The 25,653-nt window shown below is 44.4% G+C and overlaps 1 protein-coding gene across 5 annotated transcripts in view; it reads right to left on the bottom strand.

Annotated features, from left to right (window-relative positions):
• The window catches only part of piezo1 (piezo type mechanosensitive ion channel component 1 (Er blood group)), a 312,347-nt gene that overhangs the window by 156,389 nt on the left and 130,305 nt on the right, over positions 1-25,653 (bottom strand). For all 5 annotated transcript variants that reach the window (XM_063067069.1, XM_063067071.1, XM_063067068.1 and 2 more), the window contains exon 3: positions 20,783-20,902. In XM_063067069.1, the coding sequence (XP_062923139.1) occupies positions 20,783-20,902 (120 nt within the window). The remainder of the gene's footprint in view (positions 1-20,782; positions 20,903-25,653) is intronic.

Raw genomic sequence — 25,653 nt, forward strand, 5'->3', positions numbered from 1 at the left:
TGCACTATTTGTTGTTCATTGATCCTGTTTTTCAGTTACTGTTCTACAGATTTTCTGAGTATGCCGGAAGGAAAAAGAATCTCAGGGTTGTAATTGGTGACGTGTGTACTCTGATAATAAATTTTACTTTGAACGTTGGATGGCAATCCCTACTGTTAAAGCCAATCAGAATAGCACCCTTCAAGGATTAGAACATTTTGTTTCTGCATACGGTGATCCCCTTGAAATCCTATCCGATAATGGTTCACACTTCACAGGATCTAGGGGACAAACGTGGGCTGTCTCCAATGGGTGCACAGTGGGTCTTCTGTGTCCCCCATTATCCTCAGGCCTGTGGTCTGACTGAATGAATGGCCTATTAAAACAGCAAATCTGTTTACTTACTCCTGCCCGTACCCTATCTGGATGATGAACTGTCCTTCCCAGTGCTTTGTATAGTTTGAAAGGAGGCACTCCCTTTTCGTAAATGACAGGACAATCGATTCCTTTTGTTCCCGACGGCACAACTGAAAGGGCTGATAAAGAGTCCAGACTGAGACCCTTCATCAGTGTATTGCGTACTTTGATTTCCAGCATCTGCAGATTTTCTCTCGTTCGGGCTGATTCTGTTCAGCGGGGAGCCAGGAGGGTAAAGTGTTTGTGACATACCCACCTTTCTGTTACTCTTTTCCACAGATGCTGCCTGGCCTGCTGAGTTCCTCCAGCACTGTGTGTGTGGGGCCTAGGGTGATTAAATCGGAATTCTGAGTTCCCCTGACAACAGTGACAATCGAGTGGTGGCTGAGAATCGTGAGCCTTGAAATCCTTGTGACCTACTACGTATACTTGTGCTTCTATTGTATTCAGATCAAGTTACTTTGTGTTTGTACGCTCATTACCACATCTCCGAGACACTTGAATTTATTTATTTACTGGGATTCAGCACAGAATAGGCCCTTCCGACCCTTCAAGCCATCCCGCTCAGCAATCCCACTATTTAATGCTCACCTAAGATCAAGATGGCGCCGGTAACTGCTGACTCTGCGCGTGCTCTTCCGAGCAAACTGCCCTCTACACTATCCTATACCCGTGAAACCCTGCTAAACCGTCAATCTGCTACATTTAGCAAGATCAATAACACCCTGGTGAAGCTACTGACCCAGCTGGAGACCACCGCCCCAGAATTGCTGCTTAAACTCTGGACCGCACCTGCACCCCAACAGCGAGGCCTGGTCCGAGGTTCCTGGAGACCCGCGGCCTGCTATCATGTCGGAGCGCTTGGAGACATGGCCCATTCTGACCAGCACCTCTCCGGAGCAGACAACCACACAGAAGTGACGTCGGAGAACTCAAGGTGCCCCAGACGCTTCCCCAGACCGAACACCGTAAAGCCCCGTTGGTGGCCATCCACAGCTGCCAGAAGTGAGGCCTCCACTGTCGACCTCGGAAATCGAGCCTGAGGCTCGGCTGGAGCGGAGGCCTCCGCAATCGTGACTCGGCTTAAGGACTTGTTTCAGCCAGGAGCCCGGCCCTCCGGGATTAAGTGTCGGCTTCAGGGCCCGACCCAATCGACAGCCCGGGCCCCCAGCAGCTGTAAGTGGCAGCGGAGCCTCCCTCGTCACTTGGCCTGACCCAGAGTGCCCAACGACGCAACCCGCTGATCGATCCCCGCGGGACGTGTCCACCAACCTCAGAGAGCTGACAACAACACACTGCATCGATGGAAACCTGGAAAGATGCACTATTTACCAAGGAAGCGTGGGAAAAGAGCTGGGCTGCTGCTCAGCTTGAAGCTGAGGGGCCTCAGAGTCCCTATGCCCACCATCCTACTAGCTAATGTGCAAGCCATAGAGAACTAGATGGATGATCTTAAAGGGAGACTCACCTACTGCAGGGAGATGCAGAACTGCTGTGTATTCTGTTTCACCGAGACCTGGCTCTCCCCTGCCACCCCCCGACTATGCCACCCGACCGGAAGGATTTTCGATCCATCGGATGGACTGCACGGCGTCTTCAGGCAAGACGAGTGGAGGTGGTGTCTCCCTACTGATCAACACTGCATGGTGCTCGGACACGGTGGCACTGACAAGCTCCTGCAGCCTGGACCTGGAACACCTGTCGGTGAAGTGTCGTCCCTACTATCTGCCACGGGAATTCACCTCGGTCATACTGACAGCGGTCTACATTTCCCCCCAGGCGAACGTGGAGTGTGCTCTGAACATACTGTATGCCAACATCAGTGAATTTGAGACCAGGTATCTGGAGGCTTTGCTCATTACAGCCGGGGACTTTAACCAGGCCAACCTCAGAAAGGCGCTGCCAAAGTTATACCAGCATGTCTCCTGCCCCACTAGAGGCCCGAGTATACTTGACCACTGCTACACAGCAGTCAAGGATGCCTACCGTTCCGTCCCACGACCTCACTTCGGAAAATCAGACCATCAGGCCATACTCCTCCTCCCGGCTTACAAACAGAAACTGAAGCAGGAGGTCACGGTATCAAATGTGGTGTCGCGTTGGACGGAGGAAACGGATGAGGTCCTCCATGACTGCTTTGAATCGGTGGGCTGGTTAGTATTCAAGGACTCGGCAGCTAACCTCGATGAGTATGCCTCAGCTGTCACGGACTTTATTTGGAAATGCACGGAGGACTGTGTGTCTCGCAAGACGATCCGGGTAGTCCCTAACTGGAAACCTTGGATGAATCATGAGGTCAAGTCCCTTTTAAAGGCTAGAGCTGCGGCTTTTATGTCCGGGGATACCAGTCGCTACACGGAATCCAGGCGTGAACTCCGGAAAGCCATTAAGGGAGCCAAGAGGCAATATCGAGCCAAGTTGGAAGCCCAGGCTAACCAGAGGGATGCAGGTAGACTATGGCAGGGTCTAAATGAGATCACTGGGCGCAAAGAAAAGGCTGGGAATATCAATAACTGTGGCGCTTCTCTTCCTGACGAACTTAATGTATTCTACGCAAGATTCGAACGGAAGAGGAGTGTCCCGCTCCCTCCGGATGAACTGGACCTGGTGGCATCGAGATTCATCGTCACCGAGGAGGAAGTTAGAAGGGCCTTCCTGAAGATAAATCCAAGGGAGGAGATGGGCCCAGATGGTGTCCCAGGACTTGTCTCCGGGCCTGTGCAAGCGAGTTAGCTGGAGTGTTTGCTGACATCTTCAACTGCTCCTTGCTTCAGTCTGAGATCCCCTTATGTTTTAAGAAGACAACGATAATCCCAGTGCCGAAGAAGAGCAAGGTGGCATGCCTGAATGACTATCGACCTGTGGCTCTGACATCAATTGCTATGAAGTGCTTCGAGAGATTGGTTATGGCACACATCAACCACAGCCTACCGGTCAACCTCGACACTTTGCAATTCGCCTACCGGAGCAACAGGTCAACGGCAGATGCCATCTCTCTGGCCCTACATTCCTCCTTAGAACACCTGGAGAATAAAGATGCATATGTAAGGCTCCTTTTCATTGACTACAGCTCTGCCTTTAATACCATCATTCCAAATAAACTAATTCCTAAGCTCTGGAACCTGGGCCTTAGCACTCAGATCTGCAGCTGGATCTTCAACTTCCTCACAAACAGGACCCAGGCTGTAAAAGTAAGGGACAAGCTCTCCTCTACAATCACTCTGAGCACCGGTGCCCCACAAGTCTGTGTACTCAGCCCCCTGCTATACTCACTGTGCACCCATGATTGTGTAGCCAAGTTTCCATCAAACCCAATATATAAATTTGCTGATGACACAACAATTGTAGGCCGTATCTCAGGTAATGATGAGTTTGAGTACAGAGAGGAAATTAAGAACCTGATGGCATGGTGCGAAGACAATAACCTATCCCTCAACGTCAGCAAGATGAAGGAATTGGTTGTTGACTTCAGAAGGAGTAGCGGACCTCATGACCCAATTTACATCGGTGGTGCGCAAGTGGAACAGGTCAAAAGCTTTAAGTTCCTCGGGGTCAATATCACAAATGACCTGACTTGGTCCAACCAAGCAGAGTCCACTGCCAAGAAGGCCCACCAGTGCCTTTACTCCTGAGAAAACTAAAGAAATTTGGCCTGTCCCCTAAAACCCTCACTAATTTTTATAGATGCACTGTAGAAAGCATTCTCCTAAGGCACATCACAACCTGGTATGGAAGTTGTCCTATCCAAGACTGGAAGAAGCTGCAGAAGATCATGAACACAACCCAGCACATCACACAAACCAATCTTCCGTCCTTGGACTCACTTTACACCGCACACTGTCGGAGCAGTGCTGGTAAGATAATCAAGGACACGACCCACCCAACCGACACACTTTTCGTCCCTCTTCCCTCCCGGAGAAGGCTCAGGAGCTTGAAGACTCGTACGGCCAGATTTGGGAACAGCTTCTTTCCAACTGTGATAAGACTGTTGAACGGATCCTGACCCAGATCTGAGCCATACCCTCCAAATATCCGGACCTGCCTCTCGGTTTTTTTTTTGCACTACCTTACTTTCCCTTTTCTATTTTCTATTTATGATTTATAATTTAAATTTTTAATACTTACTATCGATTTGTAATCCAGGGAGCACGAAGCACAGAATCAAATATCGCTGCGATGATTGTACGCTCTAGTATCAATTGTTTGGCGACAATAAAGTAAAGTAATCCCAGGAATTCACAAGCACATTGCCCCTGATATGGACAGGTAGTAGGGACGTACAGGGCAGTGTACAACAGTCAAAGCTGGCAAGGCCACAGATGTGGAGAGCCATCCACACAACCAGACCCGACTGAGCTCTTCCTTCCCAGCAGGCTGAAGGGTGAACAGGGGGCAGGAAGCTGCAACTGGGGATCTGCAAGCATGCAAGGACAACCCCAGTGCAGGAAAGGTCGGGGGGTCTGGGCCAAGCACGTGGAGAGGGTTAGTGGAGCACACAGCCGCGGAGGGTGGTTCAGCTTTCAGAGCTCGCAGTTTCTTGTGAGATCTGGAGCAGTATTCCTACTCTGAGAGCCGGATATCCTCAGGAGGAAGTCCATATTATTCCCACTTTTACTCTGCTTGCTTAATATCGGACGCTCCAATGGGAGGAGCGATTAGCACATACTGTACACATTCACTGTGTTCACTCACACTCGGGCGAATGTTTGCCCACTGCTTCCTCATTCCTGCTCCCCTTCCTGCCGCTCTCACCCTGATCCTCTGCATCCTTAAACGTCCTCTTTTTAGAGCCCTTTCAGCGCCCCTCCCTCCTTTTGTCTTCCCGTCTGCATCTGCCACCTACCTCTGCTCCCGTGAGCCCGTGCGGTCCAGCCTTGAGAACACTACGAGAGGGCACTCTGCTGCCTGCTGCAGGGTAAGTCAACCCTAGAATTATTCTCCACCACTCCCTCCCTGTTGCTACAAATCGCATTGTGAATTCTGTCCAAGTAGAGCAGTGGTTCCCAACCTGAGGTCCACAGACCCCTCAGTTAACGATACAGGTCCATGACATCAAAAAAGTTGGGGACTCCAGATCTAAAGCCACTTCGAATGTGATCTTCAAGCCTTGACAACTCCAAAAGCAGTTCAGGGACCAGTAACAGTCATGAGGCATGATTGTTTTCAATGTCGCAAAACCCTTTGGCCCTGACAGTCGAAATTGACTGTGGCACATCTTTACCAAGCGTGGCTACCTGAGGAAATATGGCTCCATCCTATATCTACTACATGATGACACACAAACTGTGATCTAACCAAATGGTCCAAAACAGACCCAATCTTAGATCAGACTGATGTCAGGCAAAGCTGCATCACCATTATATCCTGCTCTGTGTCAGCAAGTACTGCAGCTTGCTACAATACTGTAGCTCACCTCCAGCAAGCTGTCTGCTGCAGTGGAGTTGTCGTCTGCAGAACAAATGGAAAACACATCAACTTTTGTCTCCTCCGCCCCAGAACCATGCTATTCTAACCTCAGTGAATACAAGAGAATGGTCCTCAACATCAAACATCCACAAAACAAAAGGACTCCATCTACGTGATCCTATTATACAATACAACCCTTGTACAATGATGAGGGAACCATCACCTATGGGAAACCATCAACAACTTTTAATATTTTGGGAAACAACTATGCAGTAACTGACACTGCTTCCTGGTAGGCATTGATGATGAAATAAACTACCTGGACTTCAAGACAGATTAAAGCATCAAGGTCCGAGAGATGAAAACCAACCAGTGCTCAGCCTCACTGCTGCACGCCAGCTAAGATCCTCCGCAGGAGCCTGTCCAATCTGCCTCTGTTTGACCCAAATTCCTCACTTCTCACTGCTACCATCGGGTGTTAGGTGAAGGAATCTTGGGTCCCATGCTACCAGGTTCAGGAACAATTGTTTCCCTACAACCACTGAGCTCCTGGACCAGCGTGATGGCTTCATTTGCCTCAGTGCTGAACTGACTCCATAGCCTGTAGATTCACATTCAGGGGCTCTGCCTTTGTTATGTATAGTTTATCATGGATTGCATTGCATTTCTTTTTGTCCTGTGGGTGCCTGCAAGAAAATGAACCTTAAGTTTGTATATGGCATACATACTTTGATAATAAATTTACTTTGAACCTTTGATCATCTTCAGTGCTCCAGCAAAGCCTGTGGTCATAAAACAAGCCATTGACCACTTGAAGAAGAGTGTATGGAGATGAAGAACTCAGACAGTGCACAAACTATATGGTCTACCAGGCACTTTGCCCTCCTGTAAACTTCAGAGCAGCGGACCACATGCAGCAGAGATTTTATAGCACCGGAGAGGTATCACTAACGTGGCCCCTGGATTTGACTTCCTTGTGGTGGCTTTTCCAACCTCAGTATCCTCTACCAGATCAACAACCCCAGCATTGGAATTGTCCCTACACTTAGTCGTCTTCTTTGGGCGGGCCAATTTGCATATTTGATTCTAAACTCCCAAGATACTCAAGTCCTAACGCCAGTACCAGATATTCCTACTTTCTTTCCAAAAATGTGTGAACAAACAATTAGCAGAAAGTGTGGAAGAAGGCTAATGTACATAATCCTCAGGATTGGTACAAAGAAAATCAAAATACTTCTGCATTGGCAGAATAGAAGTGGCTTACAATTCTCTTGTACCTTTGCATCATTGACAGACAAGGGAACTAAATGTCGGGGACAGGTGTGGAGTGTTTATCTAGAAGTTGGGGACAGACGTGGGGTTGATGGGCTTGCTCTGGTGGGATCCATCATGGACCTGATGTGCTAAATGTTTCTTGGTGTCATAATAAATAATTATTAGATTATGTATTTTCAAGCAGATCCAGAGAATGTATGGAGGAAACATACAGGAAGATGGTGGAATTGGCTGGAAGAGGTGATAAGGTGGGTGCAGAGAGGTTGGCATGGGGAAATGAAGCAACACTGTTGTAATGAGTTAATGGAACAGTCTACAAGCTGGTCAGGAAATAGAAGGATGGAGGGAAAAGGATTGTTGGGGGGTCACCTGATGAGGAAGTTGCAGAGAATGGCCCATCTCAAAGAAATCTGTTGATGATAGATATTGTCTGCACCTAGGCACGGTACATCAGATCAAGTAACACGTCTAGAGGCTCCATGCCATGGCCAATATTTCCAGTCCCTGATATTGAGCAGGTAAATCCCTGTTGATCACCTTGATTTCCTCAGTGAAGCACAAAACAGCGTCTGATTCAGCAACCTCAAAAGACATTCATCCCACTGAGAATTTAAAAAACTACTTAATACTCATCAAAGTTGCTGGTGAACGCAGCAGGCCAGGCATCATCTCTAGGAAGAGGTGCAGTCAACGTTTCAGGCCGAGACCCTTCATCAGGACTAACTGAAGGAAGAGTGAGTAAGAGATTTGAAAGTTGGAGGGGGAGGGGGAGATCCAAAATGATAAGAGAAGACAGGAGGGGGAGGGATGGAGCCAAGAGCTGGACAGGTGATTGGCAAAAGGGATACGAGAGGATCATGGGACAGGAGGTCCGGGAAGAAAGACAGGGGAGGAGGGAACCCAGAGGATGGGCAAGGGGTATATTCAGAGGGACAGAGGGAGAAAAAGGAGAGTGAGAGAAAGAATGTGTGTATAAAAATAAGTAACAGGTGGGGTACGAGGGGGAGGTGGGGCATTAGCGGAAGTTAGAGAAGTCGATGTTCATGCCATCAGGTACACAATCTTCTGGATGTAAATGAGAAAGCATTCCATGGTCACTGGCACGTCATCAACCTTGCACTGATCAACTGGGGCTCAGCATCTCCTCCAGACAAATCCAAATCACTTCTTTCCATCTTTTGTTTGAAACAAAATGTGTTCCTTTCCAAAACAGTAGGGCAATGTGAATTTTGAAACAAATATTTAACAGGTATCAAAGTTGTAATATTATTAAGTCTGTGCTTCATGGAACTTGCAGCCTCTGTTAAACTCAATGCTGAAAAATCTGAAAATCTCTTGAAACAGGTAAAAAAAAAATCACCACAAGCAAGTCAGCAAATAGCTCAGTAGATAGCTCTTTCAGCTCCTCTATCCTCATCCCTGCCCCATGCTTCCTTTCCCACCTGCTCCTTGGTGGCCTCGTGGCTCTTTTACAGCAGCTGCTGGCATAAAACCACTCAAGAGCTACTCAGAGAAAAATATGTAAAAGTGACTTTTTCAGAAGTCTCTTGATCAATTATCATCAGCTCAGAATTCCAAATGATTAAATCGTCAGAAAAACTTCCAACTAAAAATTTGCAACTTACTCCTTTGGAAAGCAATTTCTCAGAAGTCTTCTGTCAGCAGGGCTCTAACTCATCCTAATGGCTTTCAATAAATTCTCACAAAGGGTAACATCTAAGATATTAGCTATTCTTTCCCATTGAGATACCATAATCTTTAGAGCCAAGCCATTGCATTACTTTTTTTAAAAATTGTTTTAACATACAACTTAACATAGGTTACAAATGTCTTAATATGTGCTTGCTTCAGTAATAAATCTGGTGAATATACAGTTGTCACTACTTCAGAGCTAAGTTATTTTGTGGAGGTTTTACATGCTTCAATGCAGAGAAGCTGAACAAAACCAACCAATACATTATCGAGGTAAAAAAATATGATTTTCCTCAATTAAATCTTGAAGCTTACTAAATAGACTCCAGTGAGAATGTCTGCGATTTTAACTTAATCTTAAATCCAACTCCCAGTTCCATTATCCAATCACCTGTTGTAGACTACAATAGATTTTCAGTAATTGTAACAGCAAACCACAGTGCAGATCATCACTTCCTGTTAATTCCACAAAACAATAGTGACATGGAACCCACTGTTGCATTGTTAGATTTTTGTCTTTTGTTCCCATCCCGAACCTTACGGAAAATACTCTGAGCTTCACAATCACACAAAACAATTCATGGAGATGTGGAATCATAGACCAGATCCCGATTGAAGAATTTTCCCTGGCTGCATATCGATGCAATGCATTTATCTCTGAAAGACATGATCCAGGATTCAATCTCCACTAGAGAGACCCGAGCACGAAAGCTGAGCTGAAATGTCACTATAATGCAGTAGCAGTACTGCACTAACGTGTTCAGCGCTGTAAAAGGTTTGCCTGCCCACCTGGGAGCTGACGGTTGGAGGGCCCTCCCAGCCTAGTAGCCAACTTCCACTCCACTACAACACCAACAAACAGATACTCTCTACGTTTACCTCATAGGTAGATGTGGACTCCAGGTGGAAGCAATATTGCCCATTCGTCGGCATTACAACCAAAACAGATTTTCATTGTACATTACTGGCCATTAAGCACTTAGGACACCTAACACAGGTTCCACGTACAATCAAGCAGTCCTTCATACCTTTTTGTCTACTCCCTTGTGGTCTCTGAAGGGTGCTTGGAGCAACTTAAAACACATTCACATAGTTTGGAAGATTTTGTTGAGGGCATAGAGAAACACTCTCCCAACCCCCCTCCAATCCACGTTTTAGCATGCCAACCTCATGGGGCATGGAAATTCCCATTTGCTGTGGTGGTTTCATTTAGTGTACAATGTTTGTGACCACTGCACAGAATTTTATCAAAAATCAGTGGCACACTTTCAGCATTTTTTTTTGCTTCGAAGACTCTCTAAGACATCTGCCAGCAGTTGGAAATCTAATATTGTACAAAATGATTTGATGCATCGTACACTTAGCAGGCCTTATTGAGAGAGATGAATTCTGCTCTGGAGTTATTTAAAGGAGGTCGATCATCACTTGGACCAGTTCCAAAGAGTCTGGAGTCAGGTGGGGATTAATAATGGACAGTTGGAATAGCTGACACTTGCTCCCAGTGTTGTTTCCTCATTCACTGATGGATCCAGGTGACGTGATTTCCAGTGCTGTTGACGTCCATTGCAAGGTGGAGCAGTACATGTCACTGTTACACACTGGAGCTTGTTGCAGCCATCACAAAGGCACTATGGGGAAAAGAAACACAAAATAGGGTTCTGCCACCAGTGAACCCAAGGGGTTAGTATCCGTATAAAAGCCTCGTTGATCTTTCACTGATACAATGTTTGATAAAACACAAGTGATAATGATGTATTGCAAGTGAATGCACTGAATTTCCTGGTACAATGAATGACGGTGTGTCCTGATTTTATATATTACACTGCAATGTACAAAAAGTTGCTCCCCATTACACCAACGGGCCCAGTCGAAAACAACGCAGGTGTTGGAAATCTAAAGTAAATACTGGAAATACTCAGCAGGTCAGGCAGCAACTATCGGAAGAGAAACAGGGCTCACTCTATGGGAAGAGGTTTAGCTCTGTTTCTCTTCACAGGTGTCACCTGACCTGCATTGTTTTCCTGTTATTACCACTGCCCAAATTCAGCACACTCGTTCACCTGGACGCGAGAAGAGCTTGAGCTCAACTCTCATCCCATGCATCACAGCAGAGACGCAGCCCTGTGTGAGCCCAATGGTCTTGTTCAGAGACATTTAAATAATCCAAAAAACAAGAATTTGTTAACGGGGCAAAAGGTGAGATGAGGCTTGGGGGCAAATCAACAAGGATCACAATGAATGGGGGGGGTAGCTTTCAGGGGCTGAGTGACCTGTTCTACTATTTTTCTGTCTCCTTGCGTTCTTAACTGCTGTAACTGAGCCCGATCCATTCTACTGCTACAAAACCCTAATGATTGAGTGACTTGGACACGTTCCCACGTGCCCTTTGGAGTTCATTCCCCAAAGGGTGATTATACCCATACAGAAATGCATGCATAAAGCTAAGCAAACATTAACTTTGGCACACACTTATTGTGTGGGCAAGAAAGTCCCAGAAATAAGTAGACCACATAAACGTTGGATGACGTTGGGTTAATTAATTTACTTATGTTTGGCCAAAATTAAGAAATCTAAGGAGAACACTCTCTGCAGACCGTATCAACATTGAAAAGTTTTAATATACTGACTAAAGCACTTCACGTATCAGATACTCGAATTAAAAGCGGCCCTCCGTTGGTCAGAGTCGGCTATGGATGTTGCTCCCCTGCTGTCTACGTGATACGCAGACCAGGCCAGCACGAAACGGAGAGCAAAGTGTTGCCCATGCAGCAGGCTCGCCCTCTCCAGGTAGCTGATGAATCCAAAGGAACGGCACAGATAGTTTGGCACCAGGGGTTGCCAGTCAGTGGTGAACTGAACGTGGGACTGCCTTAGTGACTCTAATTCTTGGTATTTTTTCACAGGCTTTACTCCCTAAGCCTTCCATATGAGAGGTTAAGCTAAATACTCCTCGAGTAAAAGATGCCCAGTTTCACAGATTGGACCATCACTGAGTCAGTCAGCTGCTCAATACCACACTGCCTCCCCATGTCCCTTTATTACCTACTTCCCATTACATACATCCGCAATGGATTAGAACATGGTGATGAATCCATAAAAAGGTCGTCTGGAATTATGAATTTTAACAAGACACTTTTACTCATGTCCCACAAAAGCTTCAGATTAAAAACTGAAATTTAATGATTTTTTTCATACACTTTAATGAGGACTAATTAACTTAGCTGATCAGCTTGGTTGTGATTTGTATAGCTTTCAACTCTATTCTGGGAGTTGGCTGTACTGAGAACAGAATTGAAGATGCGCTTTCTTCAATTTAGCGTGTTACATAACTTTGTTCCGTGGCGTATGGGGTGTCCTGGGAGGGGTGGCACCTCTGGTAAAGGGACTTGTCGTGTCCATTCCGGTGTAGATCATTCACCTTTGATCCTCACCAGACACTCAGTTCTCACCTGCGGCTCCAAGTAGCTGTTTGCATGTGACAGCGGCTGCACCCCGGTACACCGGTCTGACAGGTGGGCTGAACCAGGTGAGGGAAGCCGGCAGCCTCATACCTCAGTGAGAAAGGGACATGCCTGACCAGCACACAAAGACAGCTTCGTCAGACTGGGCAGACAAGATCAACAGTGCGACCCAATGGCCAGGAAGGCAGTACTGCAATGCTCCATGGACGGCGAAGGGCATGACAAGGCATAGAGTAGTGGTCCCCAACCACCGGGCCGTGGACCGGTACCAGGTCGCAAAGCATGTGCTACCGGGCTGCGAGGAAAGATATGATTTGGCGATATGAAACGATACGAGTCAGCTGCACCTTTCCTCATTCCTTGTCATGCCCACTGTTGAACTTGAACATAGGGTTGCCAGCTGTCCCATATTAGCTGGGACATTCCGTACATTGAGCTAAATTGGTTTGTCCCATACAGGACTGCCCTTGTCCCGTATTGCCCCCGCTAAGGTACAGCGTTCCTACGAAACCGTTCGTAAGCTGAAATGGCTTAAAGCGAAGAAGTAATTACCATTAATTTATATGGGAAAAATTTTTGAGCATTCCCAGACCCAAAAAATAACCTACCGAATCATACCAAATAACACATAAAACCTAAAATAACACTAACATATAGTAAAAGCAGGAATGATATGATAAATACAGTCCATATAAAGTAAAAATAATGTATGTACAGTGTAGTTTCACTTAACAGAATCGGGAAGATGAAGCGAAAACTGATTTGTAGAAAAAAAATCGGCACGTACACGCATGCGCAGGTCACGCATGCACGCAGGTGCCCGCGCAAGGCTTCATGGTCATGGTAGTTTTTCTCTGGGTTAAAAACAAGTGTCCTGTATTTGACTGCTACTTTTGTCCCTTATTTGGGAGTGAGAAAATTGGCAACCCTACTTGAACACCCCCCCTCCCCCCGGTCGGCCAGTCCGCAAGAATATTGTCAATATTAAACTGGTCCGCAGTGCGAAAAAGGTTGGGGACCCCTGGCATAGAAGACATTATGGTCATCCATTGCAACCAGGAAAACCCCAGTCTGCGATGCTTGTTCATACCACAGGACCCGGACTTCTGAGGTAGAGAGGGAGGAACTGCACATTTAGTCAAGAAATGATTGTACTGGTACCAGTTGCAAAGCTCTCTCTCATCCTGACTCTTAAGAACCAAGCCAATGGCCAAAACAGAACAGCTAAGAGTTAGCCTTCAGTCTGCATTGGAAGTTTGTTTGACAAATTAATCCAACTATGACTGAAGCACTACTCATCTAATCTATGCCTTTGGGGCAGGGCAGCCTCTTGAGGGGAATTCTAGATCAAAGCCAAATATGATAACTTGCCCCTACCCAACTTGAAAGAATAAAAAGGCCAACGTAGTAGGATACAAACAATCCATTACTGCATAACACTGAATCATTTTGCAATGGTGAACCATACGAACACAGTAGCCTAGCGGTTAATATAACACTGTTACAGAGTCAGCAAATTAGCTTCAATTCTCACTGCTGTCTGTGAGGAGTTTTACATTTTCCCCATGACCACGTGCTTTTCCTCTGGGTCCTCCCTCATTCTAAAGACGTTTGGGTTAGCAGGTAAATTGGTCACATGGTGTAATTGGGCCACATGGGCTTGGTGGACAGGAAAGGCCTGTTACCATTCTGGTCAAGATGGCACTTGCATACAATGCTCTTTTGGTCAACTTCTTCTGGATAGATCATGGAACCATCTTTTTCAGTTCTTTTATGTCTTTTATGTTTGTTTCTCTTCTTGAATGTGATTCTAGAACTGTTGAGGACTGTGCTTTGCTGCTTGGAAATCGTTTGGGTGTTCCAGCGCTCTGTGGTCTCTGAGAGGATTCCAAAAGGCAAAGGCAGTGCGAGCGAACCTCGTAATGGGCAGGCTGCAGGGTGGGGTGTGAGTCGATGTTTGGTTCCATTTCGCCAATTAAAGCTTCCATTGTTCATCGACTAAAGCACAGGGGCGATTGAAGCATCAGTGTCTTTTGATCACTCAGGTGTGCTACTAGAGGGGGGGAGAACTTGCTGCTGCAGAGAGAGTTGCCCAGTCTTTTTCTCTGCATTTTGGGTGTGGACTTGGACGACAGAATCCTTTTTTTCAGTCTTACACTTTTTTATATTCCGTGTTATTCCGCCCAGTCTTCTTGTTCTTATTTGTGTGGGGAGGGGATTTGGGAGTCAATGCGCCTGATCTATTTTGTTCTTTTTTTTTCCTACGGGAAGAGGGATTTATTTGGGGGTTGATCTGCCTGATCCGTTTCGTTTGTTTTTTTTGTGTGGGAAGAAGGATTGGAGGTGGAGGAGGTGATGTGCCTGATCCGTTTCGTTCTGTTTTTTTTGTGAGGGAGGAGGGATTTGGCAGTCGATGTGCCTGATCCATTTTGTTCATTTTTTTTTTAAGCAGGGAGGTGGGATTTGAGGGTTATGATCGTGCAAAGTTTCTTTTCTTTCTTGGTTTCCAGGCTACCTGGAGAATTGAAGAATTTCAGAGTTGTATACTTTGATAATAAAATGAACCTTTGTTTCCATGTTGTATCTCTAAATGATAAAAAAAATAAAATAAATTCCACAGAAATGGATTGATAAATCCTTCTAAGCTTGATTATCAGTATGCAGAATTATAAATAGTTCCGTTACCATTGTTTGATTACTTGTACCACTGCAATTTAAAATGTCAAACAGCTGCCGGACAGTAAAAGTAATGCAGACAGAGTTAATGTGAGCAAACATCAGTGTAATAAAAGAATTTGTATGTTCCCTTTTATAAATATTTAACTCATCTTAGATGCTGTACTGCCAAGAGATCAATCTTTCTGCACATTCCATCTTTTCCATGAGACTATGTTAACTTTGTCTTCTCCTTTTGAACCAGCTAATAAAGAAACGCTTCTCATGTTTTGCTCAGTTTATATTCAACTCTGATCTCATTTATATTTAGTCTTCCTCGGACTGTTAATGATTTATGAGTTACAAAAATTAATTCATAAACTATGTCTTCGTTATTCCAGTACGCTGTCTAAATGATCATCGGCAAAAGCACAACCTGATTTGAACAGTAATACAAATATTTCCAGAAAATAAAGCAAAAAGCAAAACTAACTGCATGAAAAATAATCATTTCAGTATTACCATCCCCAGAGCATTCGAAAATTTAGCCTAATTTGACCACTTCTCAAAATAGATCATTGAAATCCTATCTATTAACAAAGCACATGTTACTTTAATAGAAACATATATCAAAGTTGCTGGTGAACGCAGCAGGCCAAGCAGCATCTACTTTAATAGAGTAGATTTGTCTTGCAATTGAACTGAAATATCACACAGACGCTGAAGAAAAGTAATGAGAACGAGAAGAAGTTATTGTTAATTCTGTTGAGACATCAGTGGTGAATAGGAACATCTTCACTTCCAGGTGAACTTCTAAGTTACACATTGGGCTGGCAGCCTTCCAGGATAGTCCCCAGATCACTGCTACTTAAACATTGTTTGATATATCCCCGAGTTTCCTTGGAGCATTAAAATAATTGTGACTTTTTCCCCACTGACTTTGCATATTTTTATTTATTAGTTATGAAAGTACAAGGGGAAAAAAAGGCTTCACCTGCTGATATGTTGAGAGAAGGAGCTCAAGTGAAGAAATGTGCTGAACAATGTCCAGCTGAGGTTTGCTAACGCAGTCACGTACTTTCCTAAACCTGGATGGGTACTGCTGTTGTTTGTTCATGGAACAACATGACGTAAGCCACATATAACTGTGTGGCTAAGCACAGTTCCAAGACCAAATTCAAGTTTGCTGACGATTACCACTGTCACAGGCCGAATCAAAGGTGGTGATGAATCAGCATATAGGAGGGAGATTGAAAATCTGGCTGAGTGGTGCCACAACAACAAACTCTTACTCGATGTCAGCAAGATCAAGCAGCTGATTATTGACTTTAGGAGGAAGAAGTCAGAGGTCCATGAGCCAGTCCTCATTGGAGGATCCGAGGTGGAGAGGCTTAGCAATGTTAATATTTCAGAGGACCTGTCCCAGGCCCAGCATGCAAGTACAATTACAAAGAAAGTACAGCAGTACCTCTGCTTCCTTGGGAGTTTGCAGAAATTTGGCATGACATCTAAAACTTTGGCAAACTTTTACAGATGTGTAGTAGAGATTATATTGGACTGGTTGCATCACAGCCTGGTATGGAAACACCAATGCTCGTGAATGGAAAATCCTACAAAAAGGTAGTGGATATGGCCAAGTCAATCACAGGCGAAGCCCTCCCAATTGTTGAGCACATCTACATGAAACCCTGTTGCAGGAAAGCAGCATCCACCATCGGGGACCCCGGCTGCCCAGGACGTGCTTTCTTCTCAATGCTGCCATAAGGAAGAGGCTTCAGGATTCACACCACCAAGTTCAGGAACAGCCTTTTACCCCTCAGCCATCAGGCTCTTAAACCAAAGGGGATAACTTCACTTGCCCCATCACTGGAATGTTCCCAAGGACTCTTCATCTCATGTTCTCAATATTTATTGCTTATTTATTTATTATTATTAATGTCTTCCTTTTCTATTTGCACAGTTTGTTGACTTCTGCACTCCGGCTGAATGTCTTGGTTGGGCCATCTTTCATTGATTCCGTTATGGTTATTATTTTATAGATTTATTGAGTATGCCCACAAGAAAATGTATCTCAGGGTTGTATATGGTGGCATACATGTAGCTTGATAATAGATTTACTCTGAACACTCTACTTGACAATGTGGTGGCATCCTCAGTATCACATGGACAGCAAGGATTTCAGGACGTCACCCACCACTCTTTTAGAACATAGCAACCCTACAGCACAATACAGGCCCTTCGGCCCACTGCACTGTGCCGAACATGTACTTACTTTAGAAATTACCTCGGGTTACCCATAGACCTCTATTTTTCCATGCTCCATGCACCTATCCAGGAGTCTCTTAAAAAACCCTTTTATCAAGGTCAAGCATTAAATGCCACACCTTGTCATTAACATCCACATCATGAATTTTATTTTTTTTAATTACACAATCAAATATTTTGATTTATAAATTAAAGGAACTAATCTGAACTGCTGAATTGCAATGTGAAAACTTTGTGCAAAATTTTCCACGTCCTCAGCATAATGATGCTTTTACGGTTAAAGAACATTGTTTCTGGGAGGCGAGGTTGCATGAAAAGTCTCAGCCGACGGTGTTGATTATTAAGCCCGGCACACTTCCTGTTGATGTTATGCTGCAGGTTACCACACAGTCATCTCCCAGGGACTGTGCGGACCAAGTCAGAAGAGGGAAGTCCAAAGGAAACAGTTACCGGAGGTGCATAGAATGTACCAGATGTTCTATTTATCAGCTGTTCTAATGAGAGGCCGTGTCCTCAAAGGAAATCCTTATACCTGATCTGACATTTGAATGGCGGAGCAAACTTGATGGTCCGAGTGGCCTAATTATGCTGCTATGCCCTTATGGTCTTATATCTGGCAGGAAGATCTTGATGCCAACAATGTGAGAAACTTTTACATTAATTGCAAAGTAAGACCTCTTCACAAAGTGCTGTGGGAATATGTCCTTCTAGCAGAGAGTGTTGATCGAATGTTTCCTCTGACAAACAACTCAGATCGTGCTACACACCTCCGGTATCGCACTGCACTTCCAGCCAAGCTCACAGGCTCTGAAGTGAGGCTGAGCACGTAACACCCTGATTCTAAGCCGTACAAGCTTCCACTCTACCCAGCCAACACACAGATAGATCAGCCGAGCATGTGCTCATACATGGTCCTGTTGGGGGGGAGGGGGGCAGGAACTCAGTAAATTCAACAAAACAGAAATCAAATAATATCACCAATGTATTATGCTAAAAAGACGTTATTAAGCAAATCAATTAATTTATTGTTTCACAGTACATCCTTGTGTAGAACTATAAAATAGGAAATAGCATTTGAAAGTCATTACTCATGTAAAGTTACTTAAAAATTGAACATAATCAGTAACTTATTAGTATCTTTACCAATGTATCCACTTCTCAAAGTAATAAATCTTTGCTGAAATTTTGTTTAAAGGCTGACAGGCTGCTTTCAGCTTTCTAAAACAACCTTTTATGAGGTGTTGCACGATAATTCAGCAAGATATTTGACTACAGAAGACATATCAATTGACATACAAGTTTGCACATAGCAAGGATCTTCAAGACTAAACAAGCAGTAACACATTTTAGTATTCCCCTCCCTGATGTGGTCCGACTGGAATAGTGCCAACGTGGACCCAATGCAACAGCATCACCGTGAACCCAATACAACTGTGTCACTGTGACCGACTGCAACAGCGTCACTGTGACCGACTGCAACAGCGTCACTGTGACCGACTGCAACAGTGTCACCATGGACCCAATGCAACAGTCACTGTGACTGACTGCAACAGTGTCACTGTGACTGACTGCAACAGTGTCACTGTGACCGACTGCAACAGCGTCACTGTGACCGACTGCAACAGTGTCACCATGGACCCAATGCAACAGTCACTGTGACCGACTGCAACAGCGTCACTGTGACCGACTGCAACAGCGTCACTGTGACCGACTGCAACAGTGTCACTGTGACCGACTGCAACAGCGTCACTGTGACCGACTGCAACAGTGTCACCATGGACCCAATGCAACAGTCACTGTGACCGACTGCAACAGCGTCACTGTGACCGACTGCAACACTGTCACCATGGACCCAATGCAACAGAGTCACTGTGACCGACTGCAACAGCGTCACTGTGACCGACTGCAACATCGTCACTGTGACCGACTGCAACAGTGTCACCATGGACTCAATGCAACAGTGTCACTGGGAACCCAATACAACAGTGTCACCATGGACCCAATACAACTGCGTCACTGTGACCGACTGCAACAGTATCACTGTGAACCCAATACAACAGTGTCACCATGGACCCAATACAACTGCGTCACTGTGACCGACTGCAACAGCATCACTGTGACCGACTGCAACAGTGTCGCCGTGGACCCAATGCAACAGCATCACTATGATCAACTGCAACAGTGTCGCCGTGGACCCAATGCAACAGCGTCACTGTGACCGACTGCAACAGTGTCACTGTGACCGACTGCAACAGTGTCACTGTGACCGACTGCAACGGCGTCACCGTGAACCCATTGCAACAGCATCACTGTGACTGACTGCAACAACGTCACTGTGACCGACTGCAACACTGTCACGGTGACCGACTGCAACAGTGTCACCGTGACCGACTGCAACAGCGTCACTGTGATCAACTGCAACCCAATACAACAGCGTCACTGTGACTGACTGCAACAGCGTCACTGTGACCGACTGCAATAGCGTCACTGGGAACCCAATGCAACAGCATCACTGTGACCAACTACAACAGTGTCACCATGAACCCAATGCAACATCGTCACCGTGGTCCGACTGCAACAAAGTCACTGGGAACCCAATGCAATAGCGTTACCAGGAACTCAGTGCAATAGTGTCACCGTGGACCCAATGCGACAGCGTCACTGTGACCGACTGCAACAGTGTCACCATGAACCCAGTGCAACAGCATCACCGTGAATCCAGTGCAACAGCATCACTGTGGACCCAGTGCAACAGCGTCACCGTGAACCCAGTGCGACAGCGTCACCGTGAACCCAGTGCAACAGCGTCACCGTGAACCCAGTGCAACAGCATCACCGTGAATCCAGTGCAACAGCGTCACTGTGACCGACTGCAGCAGTGCCAACGTGACTGACTGCAACAGCGTAGCCATGACCGACAGCAACAATGTCACCGTGGACCCAATACAACAGTGCCACTGTGTTTCAATTGTAACAGTGTCACTAATGTAAAGATCAGTTAGCAACAGAAATGATGGAAACAAACTTTGTACTCTCCTGCATTAAATAGCTGAAACTAATTACAAACGTTTGTAACAGACAGGCTTATAGAGATGAATGTTTAAAGATAAATATCTAGAGCTGCTTAAAAGAAATAAAGGACTATAATAATCTAAAAGTTAGAGATGCTGATACCCGTTTTCTCTTTAAATGATAAAAGCACCATTGATTATTAAGAATAAGCAACATAACACAAATAAATAAATCATGAAAAGTCTCTTAAAAACTAATATGTTTAAGCAATGTGAGGTTGTTTTCTGTCCTTTGGTAAGGTCAGTAAGCCCTTCTCCAATTCTGACTGTGGGTATGACACTGACTGTAATTGAGTGAACTGAGGTCTATGCAACTCTCCTTCCAAACAGCTCAGGCTTTCTCCATCTCCCTCAGCTAATCACAAGGAGGCTTCCTTTGTGATTCCGTGCGCTTTCCCATTCCTGCCCACTTCCTGCTCTTATAGAAAAGGGAAATTAATTCTAATTTTCCAAAACAAATGTTTTCTCACCTTAAAAAAAATGGAAGCGTTACTATAATGGTGCCCAAATCATAACACATTTAACAGAGGAGAATAAAAATGAATATTTAGTTGTACTCACAGTTGTAGCCCAGCAGATTCTCATCTTTCAAAACATATAGGGTGATCTGAAAACCTCCATGTGCACATAGGAAAAGAACGCTGGTCCCCAGCAGAGCCTTGAGCAGACGACCAGTGTGACCTAAACAAAAAATGCAATCGTAACCAAGGAATTATTTTATAAGTACGTACACTAATCCCTGCCTCCCTGCCTCAACCTTGAGCAAACAAACCAGGACCCATCTAGTATGTGCGATGCACTCAAGGAAGATCTCCCCAAACCAGAGAAAGGTTGTTTTTAAGATAATTATTCAGAACCATTACCAGCTGCATAGGCCTATTTTGGAGACGACACCACACCTGGAACATGATTCTGCCATTGTTTTGCCTTCTGTTTGGAGCAAGAATGAAGGACAGAGACTAGATCACAGTTCACAGAAAGAGATCAAATGGATAAGATTGGCTTTCGGCCAAATATTGCTCAGAGGAACACAAGAAAGGAGATGTTGTAACTTTACTGCGGGGGTCCACAAGCGACCAACCTGAAAGGAAAGCTTTGGACCTAACAAGAAGATCTCTACCATATTCAGACTAAGGCCAGCCTGATAATTACTAAGAAAGCCTCAACAGTTTCCTCAGCCTGACCCTTGTGAGCATTACACTGAAGGGTTACTGACATAGCTGAATCCACTTTACATAGATTTATGAAATTGCCACTTCCTCCAGGAAGCTATCGCAAGCCTGCAGGCCACCCACGTGGTTCCAGGCCATGATTCAAATCAAAAAAGTGGAGATGCTTTTTTTTTTAAACTACTTACTGAACCTTGCAGGTAATTAGGATAAAAGTCAGTATAAACATTTATACTGGAATGCAGTTTCACTAGTCACAGGCATATAGAGAAACTACCTACTTACAAGTATTTCATTCACTCAGGGCCAGTCATCTTTCCACTTCATTTCTCAGTGGGCACTTGCTCACAGTTGTCCCTCACAACCTAATGTCAACTGATGCTCAAGGCAACATTCACATCCATGATCAACAGTGGAAAAAGCATTCAAAGCATGCAATGTACTCTGTGCCCAATCTCACTCAATTCATTTAGTCGTTACTTAATTCTCAGTTTGTTACTTGATTGACAGCCACCTGGATGACTTACCGACCCTCCTCAGCACCACTACTCAAGAAGGGTGGACTAGTACAATAGATCATAGGAATGAAATGAACATGATGTCTATGAATTTTCAGAAGGTATTTTAAAAGATCCTGCACAGGAGATGGATCAGCAAAGCTAGAGCTCATGGAATTGGGGTTAATATACTGAATATGGTTTAAAAATCAGTTATTGAGCAGGAAGCAGAGAATGAGATTATGAGAGCATGTAAAAAAAGATGTAATATGGCAGAGCGAGTTGTGTGGGAGAATATAAGGTGCTTTTTGATGAACAAAGCTGAAAAGCAAAATATATGTTAAATGGTTAAATTTCATTAAATTTCAAAGATCAAAGTAAAAATATTATCAAAGTAATGTATGTGTCACCATATACAACCCTGAGATTCATTTTCTTGCAGGCATACTCAATAAATCCGGTAACTATGATAGAATCATTGAAAGACCACGCCAACCGGGTGTGCGACCAGTGTGCAGAAGCCAACAAACTGCGCCAATACAAAATGAAAGAAACGATGATAATAAATAAATTAGTAATAAATATCAAGGACATGAAATGAAGAGTACTTGAAAGTGAGTGCACAGGTTGTGAGAACATTTCAGTGATGGGGCAAGTGAGATCGAGTGAAGTTCAGAATCAGGTTTAATATCACTGGCTTATGTCATAAAATTTGTTGTTATGTGGCAGCAGCATTCTGCAATAATAATAAAATCTGTAAATTCCAGTAAGTATATATGTATATCTTAAAAAGTTAAGTAGTACAAAACGAGAAAAAAATGAATAAGTAATGAGGTAGTGTTTAATGTCCATTTAGAAATCTCATGGCGGAGGGGAAGAAGCCGTTCCTGAGGCTATGCTCTCTTTTTATTGTTACTGTCAGGAAGGAAGTGCAGAAGCCTGAAGGCACACACTCAGCGATTCAGGAACAGCTTCTTCCCCTCTGCCATCCGATTCCTCATTGGACATTGAACCTATGAATACTGCATCACTTTTTAAAATATATGTATTATTTCTGTTTTGCACTATTTTTAAGCTAATTATTTAATATACATATATACATACTGCAATTGATTTACTTGCTTTTTTCTTTCTCCATTATCATGTAGTGCATTGCACTGCTGCTGCTAAGTTAGCAAACTTCACAACATATGCTGATAATATTAAACCAGCTTCTGATTCTGAACTGTTGAGTGTGTGCCTTCAGGCTCCTGTACCTCCTCCCTGATGGTAGCAATGAGAAGTTATCCCCTTTGATTTAAGAGCCTGATGGTTGAGGGGTAAATAACTATTCCTGAAGCTGGTAGTGTGAGTCTTGAGGCTCCTGTTCTTTCTTCCTAATGGCAGTTGTTAACTTGTTAAGTCATCTGATAGACCTGACCTGTAAAGCAACAAGGTTGTATCAGTATAGCAAGCAAACTTTATGTTAAGAGCTAGAAATGGATTTGAATACAGGAGAAAGGCAGTCCTGTTGCATCTTATTTCACTGTTCCAAAACTGCATTTAGAACTGAGATGAAGAGAAATTTCTTTCACTCCTAAGGTGGTGAACCTTCAGAATTATCTTGCCTAGAGCTATAGAGAGCTGAGCTCATTCAAAACACAAAATAAAAGATCCGTGAGTATTAAAAGAATTAACTGATATGTGAAAGCATTAAAAATAGTGCTGAGGTGACAAACAACCATAATCTGAACAAATGACAAAGCTGATGGTCTGTTCCTGCTCATACATCTAGTATTCTTACACTGCATAGAGGAATGTCAGCTGCACCTTTGCACCAGTCAGCGTCAAGCAGCTGATGAGAGATGGGGCCTAGCTGATGAGAGATGGGGCCTAGCTGTGTACTTATCATGTCAGGTAAAGTTGATGCATTGACACTGCGCATATTGTCCAGCCCTCACGTAGAAGGTGAAAAGATGAAAATGACAATTGGAGATTCTTTAATTTAGATCTACAGTCAGCCATACTTTATACTTTATTGTCAAAGTAAATATTGGGAAAGTAAGGTAGTGCAAAAAAACCGAGAGGCAGGTCGGGATATTTGGAGGGTACGGCCCAGATCCGGGTCAGGATCCGTTCAGCAGTCTTATCACAGTTGGAAAGAAGCTGTTCCCAAATCTGGCCGTACGAGTCTTCAAGCTCCTGAGTCTTCTCCTGGAGGGAAGAGGGACGAAAAGTGTGTTGGCTGGGTGGGTCGTGTCCTTGATTATCCTGGCAGCACTGCTCCGACAGCGTGCGATATAAAGTGAGTCCAAGGACGGAAGATTGGTTTGTGTGATGTGCTGCGCTGTGTTCACGATCTTCTGCAGCTTCTTCAAGGTGTTGGACAGGACAACTTCCATACCAGGTTGTGATGCACCCTAGAAGAATGCTTTCTATGGCGCATCTATAAAAATTAGCGAGGGTTTTAGGGGACAGGCCAAATTTCTTTAGCTTTCTCAGGAAGTAAAGGCGCTGGTGGGCCTTCTTAGCAGTGGACTCTGCCATATAATAGAACTGACTCAAGCACAATTTCATAACTTATTTTGTTTACCACTAATTAATTAATGCTAGTAAAGTTGATATCTTCATCCAAACTGAATAGGAAAACAAAGGCAAAAGTGTAATTATAGTCATAGTGTTTCCTGAATAATAGAGTTCAAGAAGCCATGGTAGAGAGGAGCATCAAGCAATGAAGAACAGGATTGTGATGACATAGTTAGCGTATTATACAGCCATGTCACGGTTTAGATTTTCAAACAGATTTCAATATCTACATTCTCAAATATTTGCAGGGCATAATGCAGTTTTTCAAAAAACATAATAATTTTAAGGTTTCAGAATGATAACTTGACATCTTATTCCTGACAACACTGGCTCAGAGATACTAGGTGCCCCAGCAGAGCTCTGTAATGTAATAACCGTGCAGGTCAGTATTTATGCAGTAATATGTTAACTGCTGATGTCAGACACAGTATAATTAGACTAACGGAGATGGTAAAAGGATGCTAAAAATATACTTGCAGTTTTGATTTGCTGCTAGGTTTGACACCTCCTTCAGTACCCCTTCCTTAAACCACCACCGTACTGTTCTGTGGGGCTGCTCTTTGGATACCCACAGTCAGGTGAGCCAGCAACCTCTTACAGACCATTACAGATCCACGATCCCTTATCCGAAATTCTGAAATCCGAAAAGCTCCGAAAACTGAAGTTTTTTCATGGAGTGTGGAACACGTCGTAACAAGGCTCGTTTGGCGCGCTAACAGCTGACGTCACTCAGGTGTGACATGGCAGCACTAGCAGAGGCCGCCAGACGTCAGTTGTGGCTCAGCGCTCGTACTGGTTACACATGCATTTGCTGTTCGCTGATATTTTGTGTTCACTGGTGACTTTGTGTTTAATTTCATTGTGAAAATGTCAAAAAGAGCTGCAGATACCCCAATGGAAAAAGAGAAGGAAACATCTATCATTATCAGTAAGCAGAAAGTGGAGTTATTGCAGAAGCTTGATCGTGGTGTGTCTGTGTGGCATCTTACTGAAGAATATGGTGTCGGAACGACCACTGTATATGATTTAAATCAACAGAAAGACAAGTTACTGAAGTTTTATGGTGACAGTGATGACCATAAACTAATGAAAAATAGGAAAACACTGCATAGGGCAAAAAATGAAGATCTTGACTGTGTGTTGATTGAGTGGATTAGACAACGAAGAAGTGAGCGTATGCCACTGAATGGCATGTTGATCA

Source organism: Mobula hypostoma, chromosome 14 (assembly GCF_963921235.1).
Source record: "Mobula hypostoma chromosome 14, sMobHyp1.1, whole genome shotgun sequence".
Taxonomy (NCBI): Eukaryota; Metazoa; Chordata; class Chondrichthyes; order Myliobatiformes; family Myliobatidae; genus Mobula; species Mobula hypostoma.